Here is a 22,732-nt window from a genome sequence, read left to right on the forward strand (position 1 = left end):
TTTAAACAGAGAACAGGAAGAAGAAAGGAGTCACCCCTCCATGCTGAGTGATAAACCTCAAAATGATGACGTGTAGCACAGCAGGCTTCAAAAGCAGGCGCTGGGCAAGGGAGCGGAGAACCAAACCCAGAGGTGGGAAGAGCACCTGCCCTGAGCGGCCACACTCGTACCGGCGCCTGCTCAGGTGAGCGCGTCCTGACAACGGGCTGCTCTCCACATCAGACACCGTGGCCTCCGCAAGAGCCTCGGGAGCGCAGAGGCTAGCTAGTGCTTTCAGAAGGGGATCTGTGTTCAGGGAGCACAGAACGGACAAAAAGATACTGACAAGCAACAACTTACAGCATCTTCGCTCTTACCGTCGGGAGTCAAGCATGTGGTACATTCTCTGCCAAGGCCTGTGGACATGCCAAACTGGAGGTATTTTAAAAAAGGGGAGGGGAAGATGCCGTTTTCTCAGTCAGAATGGTGAGACTCTCCAAACAAAGCATGGAAAACAATTTTACCACCATTAAGGCTACCATTTCTCTCATGTCTCCATTTCAGGACTCTCCCTGCCCATTTCTCTCTAGCCATCCTCAGCCCAGAGGTCCTGCCCTTCTGCCCCAACCTTCTCATGCATTGCAGCACTGCTCCCTGCATCTCTCAATGTCACTTGCCCAACTTCCGAAGCTCTCCAGAACTCCACCTCTGCCTACACCTTTGCGCTTATCTTCTCTGCTCCCAGCCTGGGCTACATCCCTGCCCCTTTCCTTATCAATTGGATTTCACACACACCAGGCTTCATGGCTTCTCCCATGCCCTCTTGCATGCTCACACAGGTTCCCCGGAGCCTAATCATGTTCCTGTTGAAGTCAGCAGCAAAGTTGCCTGATTGGGCTTTTCTGGGGACAGAACCAGACACCTAACTCTTCTCCAAATTCCCCTCATGAAAAATTTCCCCTTCCCATGAATCTCTCATCTAGGGGGAGCAGACTGTGACTGTTCTGTATTCTCTGCCCGCTGTCTACCAACCAGTCACAAACCATCTAAATACCTGGCACTGCCTCCCTGCTGTACCGTACCGATGTCCCCGGATCAGTCACCCACGAGGAGGGCAGAGCAGTGTCCACCTAGCAAGTCATGATGCAGGTAGCCCTCAGTAGCAAGGCACTTTCCACCACATCCCGCATTTGAAAGGAATTAACTTGGAATCAGGCGGCTCCCGTGACTGAGGCTGGCTCCATCCCAGCTCCACAGATTTCTCTGATTGGTTCGCTGCAGTTTTGGCACCAGTTGCTGCGCCCCAGGGAACTGGTACACAAGAAGAGCAGCTAGAGGGATTGCATTAAATACACATAAGTAATATAATTAAAAAAGAAAGGGAGAGTGAGAAAGATCAACTTTGCTGGAGAGTATCACATAGTTTTTCATTTTGGGTGGAGGGAATGAAGTGTAGTGATTGAGGGGAAGAGGGAGCTCAGAGCCAGTTCTCTGCTCCCAACTCAGTGGCTCTGGGCAACTTCTCTGTGTTGCAGAAGCAGGGCAAGAGGGTTTCTTGCTAGCATCAACCCAACATCTGACTCCTAACAGGCTGAGCAGCCCCGGTTCAGCCCACTGATTTCACATGGAGCGCTAGCAGATCAGCACCTCTGGGAAGAGAGAAAGTGCGCTCTGATGTCAGACTTCCAAAATTAGAGGCCTTGCTTGAAACCCCATCACCTTCACCTTTTTATGCTATGACTTGCCCTTCTGCAAAATGGGTGTAGGGCCCCACCCTTGCTGGGTGGTGCAGGCTTTTGATTGAATTCTTGGAGCTCACCAGATGAAAGGCCTTCAAGAATTTGGAGTCCTCTCCTTATTACCGATGAGACATTCTCTAGTAGGCAGAAGAGTCATACCCATGCACAGTAGTTCGTGCAACTCACCGCTTAAAAAGATGCTGGGCAACCTAAGTAGTGGTTTGACAGTGACAGCCATGCCTTGAGCTTAGTTTCTATTGTGGAAACAATTGCTATGTCCCTTTAGACAGGTCTGTGAAACTCGGGCTTGTCCCCTGCGAGCCTAGAAAATATTTCCGAAAGGATCGTAGGAGCCCAGTTGGAGCAGGAAATTTGCACAAAGAGAAGGCCAGTCTGTCTCTCTCTCATCTCTAAGACAGCTGTACAAGATCTATTGCCAGTGGACCAAGGCAACAAGCGTAGGAAATACCTTATAAATATAGGTTGCTCTTTAGAAGCCTGGAGCAGGAAAGCGCGAGTTTGTGAAAGGGCTGCAGCTGGATCTTAAGGAACAGATACAGTCCAGCCAACTCTGAACCGATGCTGGGTTGTTGTCAGCTGTTATTGGCCAACATAAAGGGAATTTAGTGGTTTCAGCCCACCTTTTTTTTTTCTTAAGAAAAAAAAATTAAAAGGCCGAATCCTTTCTCCTACTTCCATCCCCCTTTCCCTCATAAGCTTCCCCAGGGATTCACTGGCCTGTTTTGGAGTTCATTCCCAACACTCTCATCTGAGGGCCTCTGCAAGGTGCCAGAACAAAACTAGCTGGAAGAAGAGGTTCCTCTACATATCTGTCCTAAGCAAAACAGTGCCATATATAGAAACAGAGGACTTTCCCTCAAGCCAGGGCTTTCTCTGATGCTTTCCCAAAGGGCTGCATTTCAATGAAGAACCAGTGCACACATACAAATTTATGCAATCAGTCTATCCCGAGGACCAAGCAAGGAAACTTCAAAAGGGAAAGGCCAAGGTAGTGTTCAGCTTAGATTCAGTGTCAGTCAAGGCAGATATGGACAGCTGGGCTGATTTCCAGTTAGTGAAGGCTCAAGAGATGAAAAGCAGATGCATGACTTCGGCTGATATCCTGGGGCAATGCAGAGAAGAGAGAGTGAAATCTGAATTGATCCCCAGAGGGGAGAAGGAAGAAGGATGTGAACCTCCCCTTGAGAGGAGGGCAAAACAGGACTGGGATGGAAATCTGGAGGGCAGACTGAAACCTGAACTACCCACAGGGAAAACCCAAGCAGGAACAGAAATGACATATAGGGAACACATGAGATTAGGGGGAGGTGGGAACACAAAGTGGAATGAAAAACTATGAGAGAGATCCCTGAGGGGAGGGAAGCCCTGATTGAGCAAAATTAAATCTGCAGAGAGTTTTGCATCCCAGATATTAATAACAAACTACCTAGCAAGTTAGGCCCTTCTTTCCACCTTCAAAAGGATGGAGGGGAGGAAGAACTTGTCTGTGGTTGAGCACAAGACTATGAATCAGAGAATCGGAGTCCATATCCCAGCTCTGCCAGGGACTAGGTCCCTGGATTACAATACGTCTCAATGTCCACAGGCAACTGTCCTATAAAGCATCCACTGATTTCAACTGCAATCACGGTGCTCAGCATCTCTGGGAAAAGCCAGGTAGTCAGTTTGTGTCTGCCTCATCTGTAAGACAGGGTTAAACACCTCCCTACCTTCTGGAGGCACCAGGATGCTAAATTCATTAGCAGTACCTTCAGACGTGTGGGTGGAAAGTACCAAACAAGGTCAGAGTGTTATTAATGGCACTGAAAAAGAGCCACCAGTGATTTTAGATCTCAGATGCAGTTTGCCCACTTTAATTTCTCATATCGTGTGTCTACAGGACATATGCTGTGAAGACCTGAGACAACTTACTCTATTCCCTTAAAACAACTGTTGAAAACCCCACATAAAGCTCAAAAAAGTTAAAAGTTCTCTTGGACAATGACTCTGTCAGGTATGAACAGGGCAGGGAGGTGCGTTAGATAAGGAGGTTCTGAGGGACAGAAGCCCCTTTGGCACCTCTTGCTGAGAGCAGGGCAGTAACACACAGGATCCTTCACTTGGATTTGGAAGGGAAGAATTTTTCAACAGGCCCTGTCCCTCACCGCACTTTTGTGATACACTAGCAGACACCCTCAACTGGCCAGAAAAAGTCTGCTCAGCTCTTACTGACTAGGAATCTTAAGCAGCTCAATTATTTAATGCTGACTGACCACTAGAAGAGAGGGATTTTGAAACGTGTCCCTTACAGACACGTGCGACAGTCAAAACGGCAATGTGTACGACCTGATGTGCAAATGTAAATGGTGAGCCAACGTGTGTATGAAATACGAGACAACTTCAATTGCATATCTTATTTCCTTATTTTGTTCTGGATGCTTCCCTTTGTGTTCTGAAGATCTCTCCTGTCCCAGCAATACATCTCCAAGATACCTCCTTTTCCCAGGTAAATCCATCCCAAGATCCTATTTCTAGGAAGCCTGGTGGAAAGAGATATATGCTTATTACATCCTCTGATGGGTGTAAAACAAAGAAAACAAAGTAACAGGAGTAAAGAAGCCACAGGAAAATTCAAGCTGTGCTGAGCCCTGGGCTGCTCAAGTGCACTCGTGCCTGCTTGTCTGTCTTAAATACTGTAAATTCTCACAGCAGGGTCACCTTTACATTGATACAAATATCAAACCTGTCATCATCATTAAACAAATGACAGCCTGTCTGCAAGGGTTAGCCTTCTGCTGGAATGAAACTGCATGACATATTTGGATATGGAGCACATGCAGATCCTGCTAAGCCTTTCCTGCACTGGTAACACACAGCTTTTCAGCTTTATTTCAACAGAGAGATATTCTCTCCTAGCACTGGAGTGCAGCTCAGTGCTCGAGAGCATGAAGGAGCTTGGAGAGGACCTCTCATTCCCTCCTCTGGGAGGAGAGGAGGTCGTAGCCTTCGTTCCTCCCTGGCACTCAGAGACTTCATTGCTGCAAGGACCAACAGATGACACGATCCTACACATCTCTTTCCTGATGGAAAAGAAATCAGTGATTCATCATCTGTGTATTTTCCTCCTGCAGCTACAGATCGATGCACAGCACTGGGCTGCAACACTCACACCATGCACACAAGTCCTGTTGTTTCCCAAAACCATCAGCCCTAGCTCCTTGCGTGTATTCCAGAAGGCAATATTATCTCAGGGATTAACTCCAGACAAAGGGCGAGTTACCTCACTCTCTAGAACAGCTCTCTTCAGAGCCAGCTACAAAAACAAACGATGCAGTATTTCCTTAAATACACCAACGGGGAATAAACCAAACAAGACTGGTGAGACCGCAGCAGCGTCACCTGGTGAGGATCACCACATTAACAGCAAGGCAGAGTTCTGAATTCGACACTTTCAGTCAGACCTTTTCCTGGTCCCACCTGATGCCCTTTCGTGGCAAGGCTCTGGGGCCACGTTGGCAGAATTACTCGGTTCTGTCCCTGACACGCTCTGGACACGATCCCAAACCATCAAGAAGCAGATGTCCCTATCCAGGTTGCCAGCACTGAAGGTGAAAGTTTATTACTGTGCCTTTGCATTTCCCTTGATATAAACAGGAAACAACCAGCATTAGACTCACTAAATAAAAAGCCAAACCAGATAGGCAAGGCAGAAGATGCTTCTTTTTCTATACACACCCTTTTCCCTCTCATTCACATACAAATTACTGTTGCATCCAGGTGGGAGGAGAGTTTGAAGAGGGGAGGGGGGAAGAAATGTTTGCCAAATAGGTTGAGGGATCAGAAGGCAGCTTTCTCATAAAGCTTAGGGCTGACCCACAAACTGCGAAAAAACCTCAAACTCCGCAAGAGTTTCCCTCCTCCCCATTTTCAGGGTGAGAGCAGCCACAGCAGGGAATTGGTAGGCAAGTAAGGGGTCTAACCAGGTCACTCCACCCTTCTCTTCCCGCCTGGAGCGTAACATGGGAGGGAAACAGACCTGAAATGTAGGCCATCTACAAAGGCTGGGGGAGAGGCTTAAATGATGTGAGATTTATGATCTTCAAAGTGATTAGCGCCCAGCACTCCAAATAAAGTCAAAGAGAGCTCAGCAGCTCTTGCATTCGGTTTGGAGTTGGGTTTCAAGCCATACTTCTCTGGCTTCAGTTTGAAAACTTGAATTGCAAGGTAACCAAAAAAAAAAAGCCACCCTAAACCAACCTCAAACCCCAAACCAAAATTAAAAAACCCACCAACCTCCACCCCTAATGAAAGAGCTCAGCAGCTGATTTTACATGAAAACACGTCGATATTTCCATATCTCCCTTCTCCCTTTTTCTCGTCATTTGAAATCTGTTTGCTGAATTGAAGATGAATTCACCAATAGCTGAGGTCAACCTGAAACGTGAGTGTATAACCTGTGTGCATTTGGGCTCATTCTCATTTAAAATAATAATAACAATAAAGACTCAAGTCTACACATGGCCTTGAGAGGGCCAAGAGAGGGAGACAGAGAGCCATGTGCACACGCCTATGGCCACTCACATGGACTGTTACAACCCCATCCCTGACACCACTGCAAAAACGCCTGCTGCGGACACTACCTATGTTCTGGGGCCTCGGACCAGGCTAAAAAAAACCCAACACACATTAAAATGAACTTGTTCACAGGCTTTTGCTTTTTAAACCTTGATAAGTCCCCAGTCAGGTTACTTAGATGTGCTGGCACAAATGAAAGGGATTTTGTGGTACCTCTTTGGTGGAGGGAGAAAAACAAGAAAAGGGAACTGAATGCTACAAAAGACTGTCATAAAACCACAATCTCTTTTTGGGAGGAGGACGTTTCTATCAAGCAGACTCTGGCCCAAATCCCATTGACTGCAAGGCTGTCTGCCTCCACAACTTCACCAGCATCCACTCATTCAGTGGTGTGCAGAGGATCTTGAAGATAATGGGTCGAATCATCAGTGGGTGTAAATCAGCACTGCTTCACCAGTCAATAACGTTTCCTTGATTAACCTCAGCCCAGCTTCCAGTTCTAACATCTTTGTGGCGTTGCCATAGGAAAAGTTTGCAACATGTAACAATCCTGTACTTTCATAGCTTATTTCTATCTTGAGGGAATTTTCTTTTATCACTAGTTATAAGCAGATTGAATTCTTCTCTTGGCATGTAGAAAGTCTGTGCTTTGGGCTCTGCAATCCACAGAGCTGGAGACACAAGACTTTTTGTTTTCAGCTGGGTATTCCAAAAACCTGGAAGATGGCTGAACGTGTTACGACACCTTTGATAGGAAGTTACGACCCACCCAAAACCAGAGCAGCCAAACCAAACAAACAAACAGCAGCTTGCTGACACCTGTCAGACAAGAGCCACCAAGGCAAGCTTGAAGGACAGAAAAGTCACGGCGAGAAGCTTCGGCTACCCACCTGTCGCTAGCAGGAAGCCTTTGCAAAGGACGGCAACCTTTGAGCTGGGGAACGCGCGGCTGGAAGCAGGGAGGCTGCTGTACTGGTAAGAGTGCCAACGTCTGCTTCAAGTGCTCATGACTGCCTGTGGAGTCACAGACCCCTCTGCTTTCCTCGACCAGCTCCCTGGCCAGCCCCTGGAGGCCTGCAGCAGATCAGCAGGTTAGCTCTCTAGACCTCCTCTCTTTCTTGACAAGTCTGAGTCCAGCTCTACTGATGGCCACAGGATTCCTCAGCTCTGGACTCCGAGAGCATTTTCTTATGTGTCTGCACAGATCCAAGATCTATACGCTCCGGAGGGCTGCAACCTTCCTCCCCTTGCAATTCTGATGTGAGATTGGAGGATTTCTTAGAGCCACGTATGAAAATCTCCAGGCACTCAGTGAGACAGTGGTTGCTTTTAGCTGTATGAAGCCGGAGGATAACAGCAAACACAGTAAAGACAACGGTCCCTCACGTGTTCATTTGCAATTAGGGCTTGCTTGCCCTGCAAGAAACACTTGCTTTTATCTGCTGTCCCTTTCCCCACTGCCTTGCAAAGAGGAATCTGTGTTGTAGGCAGGCCTGGTCTTGACCTATGCACTCCAAGACCTCAAACCACCTCATCTTCAGTCCTTGCTGATACTCCTGTGAGTCAGCCCTGTGCTTTTAGACTTGCATACCACAGTGCTTTCAGCACCAGTGTCACAAGCAGTAGAAGTGCATGGGGTTTTGGGGTCGGATTTGCACATTTGCCAGTGTAACTGAGGTGCCTTTTGTTTCTAAATGACAATAGAAAAAATTAAAAAGCCAGAAAAAGCCTCAAGCAAATGGTCATTTAAAGCAACTCTATAATTAACTGAACTTCTATGAAATAGGAAGGCCTGGAAACCAGAAGTTTAATCCGTCATTCTATCCCACAAGGGGAATTGGGAGAACTTATGTGGTCTGTTTAATGGCAGCTTCTGACCTAACAGTTTTTATCTCTTAGCAGTAGCTGCCTGGTACTGGGCAAGATGAGCACTTAAAAAACAGTAATTCAAGAAAGCAGGAGAATACCTGGTAACGCAGGGAGCGTCTTACCTGCCTGTTAAAGTCCAGCCCATTCTGTTCATTGCCTACAATGAAACAAACAGAAACATATCTCAGTATTAATTAGAGTCAGCATCGATGTAAACTTTCCAGAACTTAGAACACACAGAACCAGAGACACGCTGCTAGCCCAGCTCCGTTCGTAAAAGCAAGGAGAGGAGGAGGAAGGTGGAGTCAATGCGAATGCAGCAATGGAAATACGAAGGCAGCTTTTGCATGATTTGGTGGTATCAGCCTTTGTTGAAGTATAACAGAAGTGCTTCTGCCCGGGAGATACAGCAAGGGTGGGGGAAAGCTCACTGACTGCAAGGGAGATTCCAGCAGAGGTGAGCTGGAGGACGTTACAAGTCTCCAGGGAAATCCAGGACCAAGGCACTGTAGATAAAGAATTAACTGTGGGAGAGGCTAGCAAACAGGTGGCCGAGGCTGTTCACCAGGGATCTTCAGGAACCCATGTGGCACTGAGTAATTATGGGATATCTAAAGGAACAGAGGGTGCCGTGGGGTTGTGCTCAAGAGGCGTCTCCTTGATTCCAAAAGAGATTGGCAGGCACAGGGGGAAAATCAGACAGGTTTCAGCCTGAAGGTACCACACAGGCCCTCACTCATTCCCCTTTGATGATAAACATTCCCCCCCCATCACACCTGCCAAATTCATCAAGAACATCACAGGGGAAAAGTTGTACGCTCCACAGATATGAATGCTTTAAGGGATTCCACGAAACCTCTTTAGTTGCAAAGGCAACCCCAAGAAACCCCTTCCTTTCCCTTTGCAATCCATTCCCTAAGTCATTCTCTTCCAGTCCAACTGAGTTTGTGATACAGTCTTGAATTGTTGACATCCCACTGGCACAAGCCCCCAGGGCCGCCGCCTCCTGTTTTTTCCAGTATCACGTTCCCCATAAAGCATAGCCCATGCCCTGTGATCTGATCAAGCTTCAACACATCGTGTTTCTCAGTAGTTCATGTCTCTCTTGCACAAATTTGGAAAGCAGTTAAGAGAGGCTGTGCAGGCAGGAGTGCAAGTCCAGCTCTTCCACTGACTTGCTTTTTTCAACGGAACAAGCTTCTACCCTAATCTAGCACGCAGTTTTTCAGCTTGCACCATACACATAATATTCCCAGGTGAATCAGCACAGTTCTTTGAGATCCTCAGGGGGAGCGTGCTTGGTACAATTATTCATAGATGGCAAAATATTTTAGAGTCAATGATAACAATTTCATGGCACTCTGTTCTCTGCTATCTAGAAACAGCTCTGGAGATTTAATCTGCAACATGTTAACAGCATAGACTGTGGAAACGGAGCTGTCTTGGTTGCTCTTGTTAGGCTGAGCCTTGGTCTCCGCTATCAAACAATACCAGAGCAGTATTTCACAGCGGAACAAGTTGTGGTCCCCCCCGCTCTGAAATCTCCTCTATCTTCTCACCATCTGCAACTCAACCCAGATCCAGCCGTGCACCTTCTCCTCTAGCCTGTCTGCATTTCTGCTGTGCTAGAGCCTGTCCTCCCGCCCCGTCTTCCTCCTGGCCTGCTTCTCGAAGCTTTTTCTCTTCCCAGTCTCAGGTCTTTATCTCCTTTCACGTAATTCCCTACTCTGCTACAACCTCCAACTTGCCACACGCTTCCGTGCTCCTGTGCTGTAACCATCTGCTCCCTGACCACCTCTCGCCAGCTGCTCCCGCCCGAGGAATTTGTTCATTCATTGCGTTCCAGCTCTACGCCCCAAGAGCCAACAACTGCACATATAACGATGGGAATGCTGATAGTGTTAATAGATGATCACAATCAGCATCCACACACCTGAGCAGGACTGTGTGAGGATCTTCAAGGCCTGCAGTTTCTACCTTTGAAACCCACGGGGGGTTGATGCAATCTAAAGGCAGTAGCTAAAGGGAAGAAAGGCAAGGAGGAGAGGAGGAGGAAATAAAGCTCCCAGTTGCTAAAATAGAACAGGAAGGAAAAGGTAATCTTCTGGTTTCTTGGATACAAGAGTTTTGCTCATGTTCAAATGCAGCATGTTGATGAGCTAAGATTCAAAGACCTTGAGGGAAATCCCTAGGTCCCAGTGATGATGGCTCTGAGTCACCATCATACATCCCAAAACTTGGAACTTGAGATGCACAGTTGGAACAGTCACTCCACATTGCTACCACCAGGCCAAAGTTCTCCAGCACATTCTTTTCTCCTACCCCAAGCTTACCAATCTCACATTTTCTCCTCCCTGCACAAGCACATGCAGATGACAGACCTCTACCTTTCTTTTTCCCTTCCTCTCCTACACAGGCCAGACACAGTTTCCTCCAAGTCCTACCCTCTGTTCTCTTGCACATCCCACCGCAGTTCAACGGGGTGTTCGGGAGCACCTCAGCCAGGTATTTTGTGACAGTGGAGCATACTGCAAAAATATGCATGGAGATTGACATTAACTCAGTCGTAGCTTGGGCGTCTAAGTCTGAGATAACTGCCCCAGGCTGTCTTGGTAGACAGCGAGGAGAAATAGGCACCTCCAGAGGCCATTCATCTGACCTATCTTAGACGCCTATCTTAAGTTGAGATGAATGGCCCTCTGGAGATGACTATTTCTCTTTATTGACTACAAAGGGACCCAGGGGCAACTAGTTCAGACTTAGATGTCCAATAGTGAGATATTTAAAACTGGGCGAGGTGATTTCTACTCCCAGTGGTTATGTAAATGGGAGCTGGATACACAAATCTCTTCAACATTTCAGCAGAACCAGTGAGTGTTTGTGCACAGATTTATTTGCAAACAAATCTCATCTTTTTCTATTTCAGTAAAAGCTTGTGTTTGAGTAAAATTCAAATTATTCCAGCTGCAAGCCAAGGTTTGGGTGTGATAGGGATAACAACTTGCCTCTTTCAGTTACATCAGTAACTTTCCTACAAATATTTCTAAAAAGGACTCAGTTTCCTCTCAGTTTCTGTCAACATCAGGACTCAGGTTGAAGTAGTCATTTCTCTCCTTAAAGGAACGGGCTGTTCAAACAACAAGGATCTGCACTTAAGATTTAATCTTTTCTAGCTCCAGGAGATAAAAAGAAAGAAAAGTGTAAGTGGCAGCAGATTCTCAGCTGCTGTAAACTGCCAGAACTCCGCTAATTTTAATGGAGCTTTGCACCAGCCAACAACTTGCCTCTTGCTCCACCAGCCAGACACAATGGGATCCAAAGTCTCCAGTGTCTGCTAGACGCAGTCCTCCCCTCCTTAAATTGCACCAAACTGGGGAAGCCCTGGGATTTAAATGGAGAAAGATTGCTTTGAGCCCTTTGCACTACGGCTACCAGGAGCTTCCCCATCAAACAAGCCTTCATTCTCCTCTTTATGGGTGTTCTGGACAGGGGGAAAAAGGCAGCGATAAGCTCAGCTAGTTCCCCGCAGCACGGCAGACAAGGACGGTACTGCTCTCCTTGGTTCACCTGGCAGCTGTTTTGCATAGCACTGGCATCAGATCTGGTGCGAGTTTGCCTGGGGAGGTTTCTCTGGGGATGGGAGCAGCAGAACAGTTCCGGACGCTTCCCCCCACCCGCTGCTGTTCCCCCCGCCTGGAACGCACTGTTTGCTCTGAAAACCAAAGACAAGCTCTCTATCAGAACCGACGTGATTCCCACTAGAAGTCGCCGAGCCAGTCCGGCACTTGAGGATAAAAGTGCCGTAATGGGAGAAAAGTAAAATCAAGATTGCAGTGTGCCTTCATCTTCGCCAGGCAAACACATGCAGCAACATGCAGATGTCACCTACGGGGAGTGACAGCCTCCCATGGCTTTTCGCCCAACGACAAGAACAGGGCTGCAACCAGAAGGCTAACCTTATCCCCCTTCCCAGCCAACTACACACCTAATTCACCTCACAGTTTGATCTCAGCTGCACAGAAGGGACAGGGAATTAAGAGGTGATTTCAATCTTTAACAGGTGTTGGGGAATTCCCACAGGGAATCAGTTTTCTGCCGCATGCATTTGGGAGGGAAATTCAGAACAGCTGAACGGCGATGGAGGAACAGTGCCAGGCAGACATCAGGCAGGGGATTCAGCTGCCTGGGCTTAGATGTCTAACTTTTAGGTGTCTAATTCTGAGCCAATTGCTCTAGGCTCCCTTTACAGCCACGGAGAGGAAGGAGGCGCTTCCAGAGGGCAATTCATCTCGCCCCCGAGATAGACAGCAGAGAGATGAATCACCTTCTGGAGATACCTATTTTCATCATTGACTGTACAAGGAGCCTGGGGTGAGTAGGTCAGACTTCAGCCTCAAAGTATTGAGTATCTAAAATTAAGATTAATCTCACCTATCCTGAAGATTTTGTCACTCCAGTTGACAAAGCACAATGCCGTTAGAGATTGACAAAGCAGGCCAGATGCAGAATATTTTTAAATGTACATTTTCTAGAAGCTGAGAAATGAACTTGTTCACATTAACTGAGACAAGAATCAAATCTCTCACCTCAGACAACACGTGAAGTTAAAAGATTACCCAAGAGTGGGTAAAGAAAAGAGTGACAATAATTGTTATAACTATAAACAATACTTGACCCACATAGTGTAAATGAAGCAAAATTCTCACCTGCACTGAGAAGGATGTGGTTCTATTAAAAAAGATAGTCATAGAATAATTAAGGTTGGAAAGACCTTTAAGACCATCAAGTCCAACCATCAACCCAACATCACTATGCCCACTAAACCATGTCCCAAAGCGTCACGTCTACATGTCTTTTGAACACTTCCAGTGATGGTGACTCCACCACCTCCCTGAGCAGCCTGTTCCAATGTTTGACCACTCTTTCAGTAAAGAGATTTTCTCTCATATCCAATCTAAAGCTCCCTCAAATACATTCCTCGGGATTTCAATTCACTTTAGAGACTCAAGCAAATTCCAAGTCATAGCCCTCACACTACTATTCCCAGCAGTCAGACCAGCGACATCTCCAGAGCTAGCAGGAAAAGCCCTGGGTGGTAGGAGCTCACTTAAATCACCTTCTCTCCATTTTAGTGGCTACCTCTGATTCCCTCCAGCTGTGTCCAGTGGCACTGGGGAGCAGAAACCGAAGCTGAGCAGACAGCAGTCAGTTCCCTGGGTCCTCACATGCCCTGCTGGGATGCTACCTGTTCCCAAGGCTTACCTGAAGAAGTGCTTTTGAAAAGGAGCAAGGGAAAATGTGAACAGGATGGGGAGTTTTTGCAGCAGCCAGATAGGGCTGCAGTTTTCATGTTAACCGTTTGCTCTAAAGACACAAACAAACTGGGGCATTGGAGCATCTCCATGGGAAAGTTCAGGCTGGTTAGCAAGGAAAGTGAATCTGTGCTGACTCAGTCAGATGGCTACAGATTCCAGGGGAAGCTTTCACTGAAGACTCCAGTGTTTCCCTGGATTATGAAAACATCTCTCCTTTGTCAGCAATGCCTCAAAGAAATCCCATCTTCTAGTGCCACTGCAGCTCTGAGTGCAATATACCCTTCGTGTGGGGCAGGGAGTGGGGGCAGAAAGCAGGACAGCAAGTGTGGGAGACTCGGGCAGTTTCCAGAAGGAAACCCGAGGGCAGCAGTTGTTCCCACGGAAAACATTTCACCTGCAGGTGCTGGGAGAGGGCAAGTCTCCTCTCTTATACCAGAGGCAAGAGGCAGATCAGACCAGCTCTTCCTTTGCCCCTCTAATTCAAGTCAAACCAGCCTTTTGTTCCCTTTTCCCCTCCCCATCCTTTTTTATCCTCTTCCATAATGGGATGTTTAAGAAAAAAAAAATAAAATAACCCAACCTCAAACCCTAATCACCTTCATTTGAATTTCAAATATCCCCCTCCTGGCCTCCCCCACGCCCCAACTGACTCGGAGCTGGGAATATGGAAATTTCTCCTGCTTGCCTTAAATGTGGCTGTGCTATGAAAATCATCAGCCTTATGCAAATCCCGAGCAGGCCCAATTGCCATAGCAACCAGCTGTTTCCAGCCCGACTGCTGCCGCTTTCATTTATTCGGGACTTGTCCTGGGGCCGTACATGGCTGCAGGGGGAAGAGACAAGAGAAATCCTGGAGGCTTTGAGGAAAGTTTCACCAGGGAGAGCTAGTCTTGGAGAGCAAAGGCGTAGCCAAGGACTAGGCTCAGCGTGGGGCCGGGGAAGGCCAGGTTTCCTCAAAAGACTTTGGCCTGGCAATCTGTTTCCAGCCTGATCTGAAGAGGTAAGAACAAAAGGCAAAAGAGCAAAGCTCAGACTGTGCATCCCTTAGCTTGCCCGCTGAGCGCAACAAGGAGCGCCCACCAGCTCATGGCGCAAAAGCCATCGCACCACGCGGTGACACCCCTTGCTGTGCGCCTTTCCTTTCGCCGCAGTTAGAAGCTGATGCAGAGGTCAGAGCCTCCAAGCCCCATTCCAGCACGAGACACCACGTTTAAGAGAGACCCTACCCAGACACCTACAGTTGGAATACGATAAACGGCCGCCTTCCCAGACAGAGCCCAGCAGAGATCAGGGCTCCGTTCTGCCGAGAGCTGTACCCATCCCTGAGGAGAGCAGCACCAGCATCAAAGAGCTTACACCCTGGCAAAAAGGTGGGAGAAGAGATCAGGACCCTCACTGTGGAGCTGAGGAACAGAGAGAGACTTTGCGGCAGAGAGGCAGACTGAGACAAGGTCTCTGTCATCTGCCCTGATACGGATTAAATGCAAAATGCACTGACATAGAAGCCGGGGTACTGGGAGGATCTCTGGCTTGCGTGGGAAATTTTGGTGTCCATTTTCAGGGCTGACCTTGCTTTCCCTCCTCCACTGCCGGGGGACCTTAGTGGCTTGCAGCAGCAGGGGACGGTGTCTCATGCTGGCATCCTTCCACGGGCACAAGCTGGCTGAACTTGAGGACGCAGGGGGAGAAGAATGGCATTCAAAGGAGTGTCCCCTCGAAGGGGACACATTGCCAAACCACAGGAGCAGATGCATCATAGCTCCCTACCATTTTCATTTTCTTGGCGGTTAAAGGGGAAGGTCTGTCTTGTCCTCAGAGAGAAGGTACCTGCTTTATTGCTTCCTAATGCAGCCAGGTAGTTTACCCAAGCTGTGAGGGTTAGATAAGCATGCTGCCATTGTCACCAGAGTCAGAAGCAGGCCAAGAGCCTGAAGCAGGCCAAGAGCCCAGCTTTCTGGCTCTGTGTGCCCTCCTCTACCTGGCTGCTGCTCTTCCAGATCCCAGACCCGACACAGCTGGGCGAAGCTGCCGGGTCAGCCAACCACCACCATCCCAGGGAGCGATACCAGCTGCTCCCGAGGCAGCGATAGTGCTGTAGGGCTGTCCTACATTGCACCCACACGTACACACCCCAGCTCCTCTCCCCGTGTGCTGGGATGCCCATCGCGCACCCCGCCCTGGGCTCCTGGCAGGCTGGCCAGTTCCCCGTGTTGCAGGGTGGGGAGGGAAGATGTTCGGAGCGCCTGCAGCTATTCAGTTACCGATGGTTGTGTTTGAAGAGCTTCCCTATCGCCCTTGTTAAAGCTTTGGCTTCCCCCCCATAGCCTCAACAGATGAAATCAAAGGGAAGTAGCTTTGCTTGGTGTAACCTGTTTTGATCAAGCAGATAAACGGGGAACAAGTGTCTGACACAAACAAACAGACAGACAGAGGCAAGTCCCACCTCAGCATTTTGTTGCATCAGATACAGAGGGCTTAGATAAACCACAAGAAGGGGGAGATCTCTGCCTCTCGGCTTGAAGACCAGGGGCGACACTCTGCAGTGCCAAGCCCCCACAGTTCCCATAAAAAAAAAAAAAAATCAACCCAGAACTTGCTGGCATGGCTTTCATCAGTTTAAAAAGATGAAAAGAGCTTACAGCCAAAGCATAAAACTCACGCTTGTCATTACCCCCCATGGAGTCAGCGGGACTGCCTGCGAGCCCAGCCACAGCCGCCGCACGCCAAGCCTTAAACTACACCGGCATCACACAGGAAAGGGTAAAGAGGACCCTCAAACTGGAGAGGTGATGCGGTGCTTGGGCTGGGGCTGACCTACACAGCTCCTGGGCGATGGGGGAAGGCCGTCCAACCCACGGCCCTCGCGGGAGAAACGCCTGCCTATTCCCCTCTTCCCCCTCACACACGTACTGTGATAAAAAAGGCTTAAGTTAAACAAAAGGAAGGCTTAAGATTCACAGGACTGGGCAGGTAGGTAATACTCCTTAGAATTTTTTTTTTTTAATCATAGCTTTTTATAAAATGGCAAAATTTCACTACAACCAGTAGACATGGAGGAGTAGAATCAAACATGGTTTTTTGGAGAACATCTTACTAAAAAGCTTTGAAGCATTTTCCATTAAATCGGTGTAGGTGAAAAAGAAAAAGCAGCTTAACTCTCCTAACCTCCTATGAGAGATGAACAATTTTGACAATTTTCTCAAAAAAAAAAAAAGGCCCCATGATTATTTTAAACACTTTCAAAGTAAAACAATGCCCCAAATTACCCTTTTTTCCCCTCTAAGCCTAGAACTGGCAGAGATATGAAAGGATGAGATTATGCTTCTGCTACTGACACTTCCCATCAGATCTTTAGGCATCAGTTTTAGATCAAGGGCTTGGTTTACAAAAGCATTTTGGCACCCAATTCCCTCCAGTTTTTTTTTTTTTAATTCTTCTTGGAGCCAGTCTGCATCTTTTGGTGATGAAAGGCTTTAGTAAATATGCACCTAGAAGGATTTCCATTCTTTATAAGATATAATATTGTTAGTTTTGCAACTGCCCTCTCTTTTGGGGGTAACAAGGTTCCTGGGGACCTGTGTGGATTGGTCCAATTCATCAGAGAATGGGTCTTCAATTAAGGAGTCATTGGAAAACAGATTTTCCCACATGAAGCTAGTAAACAAAACGCTAAACTATTCGGTGTTGCAGTAAATATTCCTCTAACAATGTGTATAAGGGAAAATAAAAACTTCCAGGGAAGTTCAGTACAAAGAGCTTGGTTGTTTATAAACAGAATGGTCGGAAAGGGGCGGGGGGGGAAGCCAACAGAGATGTGTAGAGGTTTTAGGTAAAGCATCGAAGCAGCCCCTCCGTGGGCTTGGCTGGTCGTGAACTGCCAGCGGGGCTGACACGCCGGGTCACACCAGCCGCAGCACAACACCCACAGCTGAGCGCTGGTGCGCGACCCTGCCCTGGCCACCCTGCCCTGGCCACCCTGCCCTGGCCACCCTGCCCTGGCCACCCTGCCCGCGGGCCCGGTCACCCCCCAAGAGGGGTTGTGGCTGTTTGCTGGAGTCCCACAAGAAGCTCCGAACTCTCTGCAGTGCCTCTCATCACAGCTAAGCCTGGTGTGGGGAGCTCTGAAGCTCCGGAATGGATCAACCAGTCACGGGGACTGCATTAGAAAAAAAGAATAATTTAAAGAGGTTCCTTGTATCAGTCCGCAGGGAAGTGTCACTCTTTTGCAAATGAAGGAGATTTACTCGTTCTGATTTCCCTGCTTGATTTGAAGGCTCCTAGAGCAGAGCTAATGCTGCTGCAAACATTTTTGCTATTTTAAAACAAATTGACTTCACTTCTCTGCTTTCTTTTCTCAATTACCACTAGAAAGAGGTGCTACAGCTAGCTCTAATGGCTGTCTGGGAAGCTTAAGCGGAAAACATATTTTATCCAATCAACTGTGGTGCCAGCTTCTCACCTATTTAACACTATTGTCTACAACATCAGCAGCCAGAGTCTCCCACTACATTTAGTAACAGCCAGTACCAAAACCAAATACCCACTCTTGTAATAATACAGCCTTCCGTAATCTTCATTCAACTACGCTATCCATCAGCTCTGTGTGCCAAGATGCATGAAACATTTCAGGAGACCAGTTCCAAATTTAAGGCCCATAACATCTACCAGCAGTTTTTGAAAGAGCTTGGGAAGTCGGGGACATGTTTGTTGCTAAGCGGCTTGGAAACATTTATCTCAAAAAAACAAATTGGGGTCATCTGAAAGCCCTGAGCAGAAGCTGACCTGACCAAAGTCAATCAAAGTTCACTGATGTGAACAGAAGATTTTATCTCTACATTAGATTATGTCAAATAACCCAGCTCAAGAACTAAGAGCACAGAGGATTTCTAGTCTTCAACGTACAATATAAATAAGGGAGTAGTTTTAGTCCCACTCAAACAAGCCTAGGTTGTTCTGGTTTTGCCAAGATCTAATTTTTTTTTCCTAAGTCCTCTCAAATGACAACAGTGAAAGAGAAACAGTAAAAATCATTCCATGTAAAATTTTAGTCTGCTAGTTTGTATCACACCTTGTGGCAGTTGTGCAGAAGTTGGTAGGTAACCTGGCAGAAATCAGTGCTAACACCAGCGCTATCATCTTCAAAGGATCACCCTGTTCTTCAGCCTTCCATATTCAAGGAAAACTGGGACTCCTAGCCATGGAGCAGCGAGAGTCTGAGCAGCCGTGAGGTGGGAGTAGTGGAGATGAGAAACCCAATTGTGCTTCAAGATGAAGAGCGGAAAAAAATTTTTGCTGGAACTACCTAGCTGGATTTGGTTATTCCCAAAGTCCCTCCCATTTTTCTACATGTATGTGGCGAAAAAAGGCTTAGTCCCCGGGGCGCTTTGTGTAAGGAAACGTTCCTGACAAGAACCCCATGTAAAGCGAAGAGCTGTTTGTGCTAAACTGAGCGGATCAAGACTATTTCAATGGCATTATTCCTCTGGCAGGACGTGAGCGTACTTCCATGCTAAAACCGCAGCGGACATTACTGATACACACACTGATTCACTGCTGTTACAGAAGGATCTTGCATGCTGATCAAGATACGAATGCAATCCTAGCCCAGAGCGCATTCTTGATCAACTTCCCAAGCTGGTTGGAAGAGCACAATGTGGCAGCAACAGAAGTCAAGCAAAGCATGGACAGAAACTTCCAGCAGCCATACCCTCCTTGTCTTTTCTTTCCCCTCCTTCCTCGGGCTCCCTCGCCCGCCCCCCATGTCCCAGACCCTCCTTACCTGGCTCCACCTGGTCGGGTTCGTGCCGAGTATCTGTGGAATCTGCCGCATCACCGCTCATCTTGATCTCTGGAAAAGGAGGCACAACTGATTTTAATAACAGGTCACAGTCACAGGCAACAGGCACATGTGGCTTCCACTAAACAGCACAAATGAATGTGTAATTATAATAAACCATCAGACTTTCAAATTTCTGATTCCTCAACATACAGTCACTAGAATATTCATCAGCTCCGAGGATGCACTTTCCCTCCTGTTGCTCTTTGCATCCCCCTCATTCCTTACCCCCCTCCCCAATTTGCTGCTGTGTTCTCACCTTTCGCATCGTTCCTCCCCCGCACGGAGGATGAGGGGTTCTTTAACCGCTGGGAGCCCCCAAGCCTCAGTGGCCTCTCCCCCGAGCTCTGTGCAGGCTTCCCAAACCAGCTGGAGCGGCTCTCAGTTTGACACCGTCTCCCACCACACCTGTAGAGGCAGGGGACCCCTCCCAGCTTCCCCCTCCCCTCCCACGTCCCTTCCCGTCCCTCGAGATGGCTCGGCCAGTGCTCGGTGCTGAGCCGAGCACAAAGCGGGGAGGGCCGGCCTCGGAAAGGCAGGCGCGGAGCGAGATGCTCTCAGAGAGGAAAGTGAAGTCTCTCTCCTCCTCTCGCTCCCTTGCAAACTCACCCGGCTTCTCGCAATACATCTGATCCCCGTTTGCCCTGCTCTCTCCCACAGGCATGTGCTCATGCCCCTCGCAAACCACGAAGCAGCTGCCTTGCTCCAAAGCACCGTCCCCAACCAGGAGCAGGAAGAGCTCCCGCACGTTTCCCTTCATCCTTATCAATGCCAAGAAATTTGTCATTTACCCTTGAAGTGATGGCTGCCACCACACCCGGGGCCACGTTCGCCTTCGGGCACAGCTGAAAGAAAAGGTGGGAACAGTCAACTTTACACTGGATTGCTCATCTCCTCCTTAAAAGAGGCAAAGTACACACCGAGTGAAAGAAGGAAGAATATCTATTCAAATTCAGATGGACACCCCCTCAGCTCTTCTACCCTTTGCACGGGAATTTTAACTCTTTGCAGGCTAGTTGGGAAAAAAGATAGTAATAATTTTTTATGAAGAACCAACTGATTTGCATGTGCTTCCTGCAGCCAATCCCGGCCACCGAAGTCATCCCATTTGCATCGGGGAATAACAACAGTGTGGAAACTGCGCAAGTGTTTGCTGTGGCTTTGCTGGGGTAGAAAAGGCAGGTGGAAGCCTTCTTAAAGGCATCATGCAAACCTTTTCCTCTTTCCTATATGTGCCTTGTATTATTTTCAAACAGCCAAAAGGATGAGAAGCCTATAGGTTTTTATATCTATTTCCCTCTATTAATCACACCAAAGCGGGCAGGCCTTTTAGGTTTTCTTTTACCCCATTCAAACTTCCAGTGTGCAAATGGAAAATTACCTGCTTTTTGGCCAAACTGGAATAGCTTTGTTTAGGTTAAAGTTTGAAGTTTTTTCTTCAGCAAATGAATAAAGGAAGAAAAATAATGACAAGATTTTATACCAGAGACAGAGTGCAGAAACATTCATATACTTCAGAAGCTTCCTTTCTTTAAATTGTATTAAGGGGGGGATGGGGTGGGGAACAGAGAGGAAAGATTTGTGGGGCTGGGTTTTTTTTTTTCCCCCTTCAAATAAACCCTCTGCAATTAAGACATGAACATTTAGTGGGGCTTCTAAGCATTTCTACTGCAGGAAGAGTAATTATCATCAGCTATAAACATCTTCTTGTCTTGTAATACTGCCAAGGGACCCTAACTTAGGCAATCTACAAAGCACAAAGTTTTGCTTGCTGCCAAAAAGTATCTTTAAAAAAGTGGCAAGTTCTCATAAAACAGAGTGAGAAAAATCTTAAACCAGGCAGAAGTTTGGTGCTTGCATTAGTGAGAAAGTCTGCAAGTTTGCAAAAAGTAATGCAAGTTTCACTGTGAGCACACAAATAATGAATGAACGCATGTTCGCAAAAGAAAATTATCCAATGCCCAAGACCAAGGAGCCCCTTATGGGCACAGAGCAAGAGGCAGAGCAATTCAGACAGAGCTGAAGAAGGGAGGATGAAAAAGCAAACCATGAGAAGCTCTCTCCTGCTCCCAAGAATGATCTCTCAGCCTCTCTGCCATTTATAACCTGGGGTGGGTGGGGAGGAACGGAGGAATTGCAGCTGCACCTTGATTACATAACACATGCTATCCATCAGTTAAATTCCCTCCTCCTGGAGTCAGGCGATAACAAGATACCCCGTGATTCTCTCATACGTACAGCAGAAGAATTTTATTTTCACAACGTTTTGAATTTCCATTATAAATGTACACAAGTTATTACAGTTTAAATATCTTGCGGGGAGAACAGGAAGAAAAAGAAAACCCTTTTGATCAAAGCCTGCTGATCTGAGTGGTTTGGGGCTGGCCAGCTTCTGTGTACCTATGGAGAGCAGCGCAGCACTAGTCATCCTCCGAGCGGTCCTTGAGAACAAGGAGCAGACATACAGTGGAATTACTTTCTAATATGATATAAGTGTAGCCAAGATAAAGGCAACACCTCTTTATTGACACCCAAGAGTCTTCCACTGTAAACCAGGACAGAGTGATGCGTTTGGATTTGACCCCCTCTCCATGTGAAAAAATATCTCAAGACAAGACAGACTGTGAGACTTTGAGTCCAACCAAACGCAGGCTCCTTCCATACAGCTTTGCCAGGTTGGCAATATACAGAGAATGAGCAGGCTAGTAAAAAATATCTCTGGGAAAAATCATGCAACTTAGGACTGCCTAACTCCTAACCACAGACCTATTAGGAGCCGCCACTGTGGCCTGGGCCATATTAAAAATGTGCTGCTATACCTCAGCTAGCACACATACCTGGAGTAGGGGTAGTCTGGTTTGTTCACCCAGCCCAAAGAAACTACACCAGTGCCGACTCTTCTCTGGGGATATATCTGCATCTGTATTTTTGCTGAAACAAATGGTGTCAGCAAATAAAGCTTTCCCAAGCCCTTATTCCTAGCAGTTGTTCAGACATGGGCACTAGGGTAAACCAGCCTGATGAGTTTAAAAGGAAAAAAGAAAGCCCGTGGCGGGGGGGGAACTCAGCTTCGCTGAGACAATTACTGGAGCCTACTGAATTTTCTGTGCTTTAGGTGCCCAAGCCCCTCTGGAGGCTGCAGGAAGGTGAAATATCCAAAAGCCTGGGGAGGAGGCAGAGGTACGTGCCAGGGAACGCGCCGCGGCAGGGAAGCCCTCTCGGCAGGGCGGAGGGCGTGCGGAGCCCGAGCAGCCCACCTTCACCTTGCACGCTGCGTCTTCTCTGCGCGGCCGGGGAGGAGACAGCGTACCTCTGCAAGCAGCTCACTGCAAGGTCTTTGGGGACCCCAGGGCTGAACAAGCTGAACTGCCTTTGCACGAGGGTGAAGAAACACGCTCCCACCAGCACTGGGCTCTGGC

At 47.7% G+C, this 22,732-nt stretch overlaps 1 protein-coding gene across 1 annotated transcript in view; it reads right to left on the reverse strand.

Annotated features, from left to right (window-relative positions):
* Positions 1–19,317, reverse strand: part of POU2F3 (POU class 2 homeobox 3) — a 36,388-nt gene extending 17,071 nt beyond the window's left edge. The window contains exons 1-2 of the mRNA XM_010282977.1: positions 19,257–19,317; positions 8,285–8,319 (exon numbers count right to left, since the gene is read on the reverse strand). Coding sequence (XP_010281279.1) covers positions 8,285–8,319; positions 19,257–19,317 — 96 coding nt within the window. The remainder of the gene's footprint in view (positions 1–8,284; positions 8,320–19,256) is intronic.
* Between the last annotated feature and the right edge of the window lie 3,415 nt (positions 19,318–22,732).

This window comes from Phaethon lepturus, unplaced genomic scaffold (assembly GCF_000687285.1).
Source record: "Phaethon lepturus isolate BGI_N335 unplaced genomic scaffold, ASM68728v1 scaffold34112, whole genome shotgun sequence".
Taxonomy (NCBI): Eukaryota; Metazoa; Chordata; class Aves; order Phaethontiformes; family Phaethontidae; genus Phaethon; species Phaethon lepturus.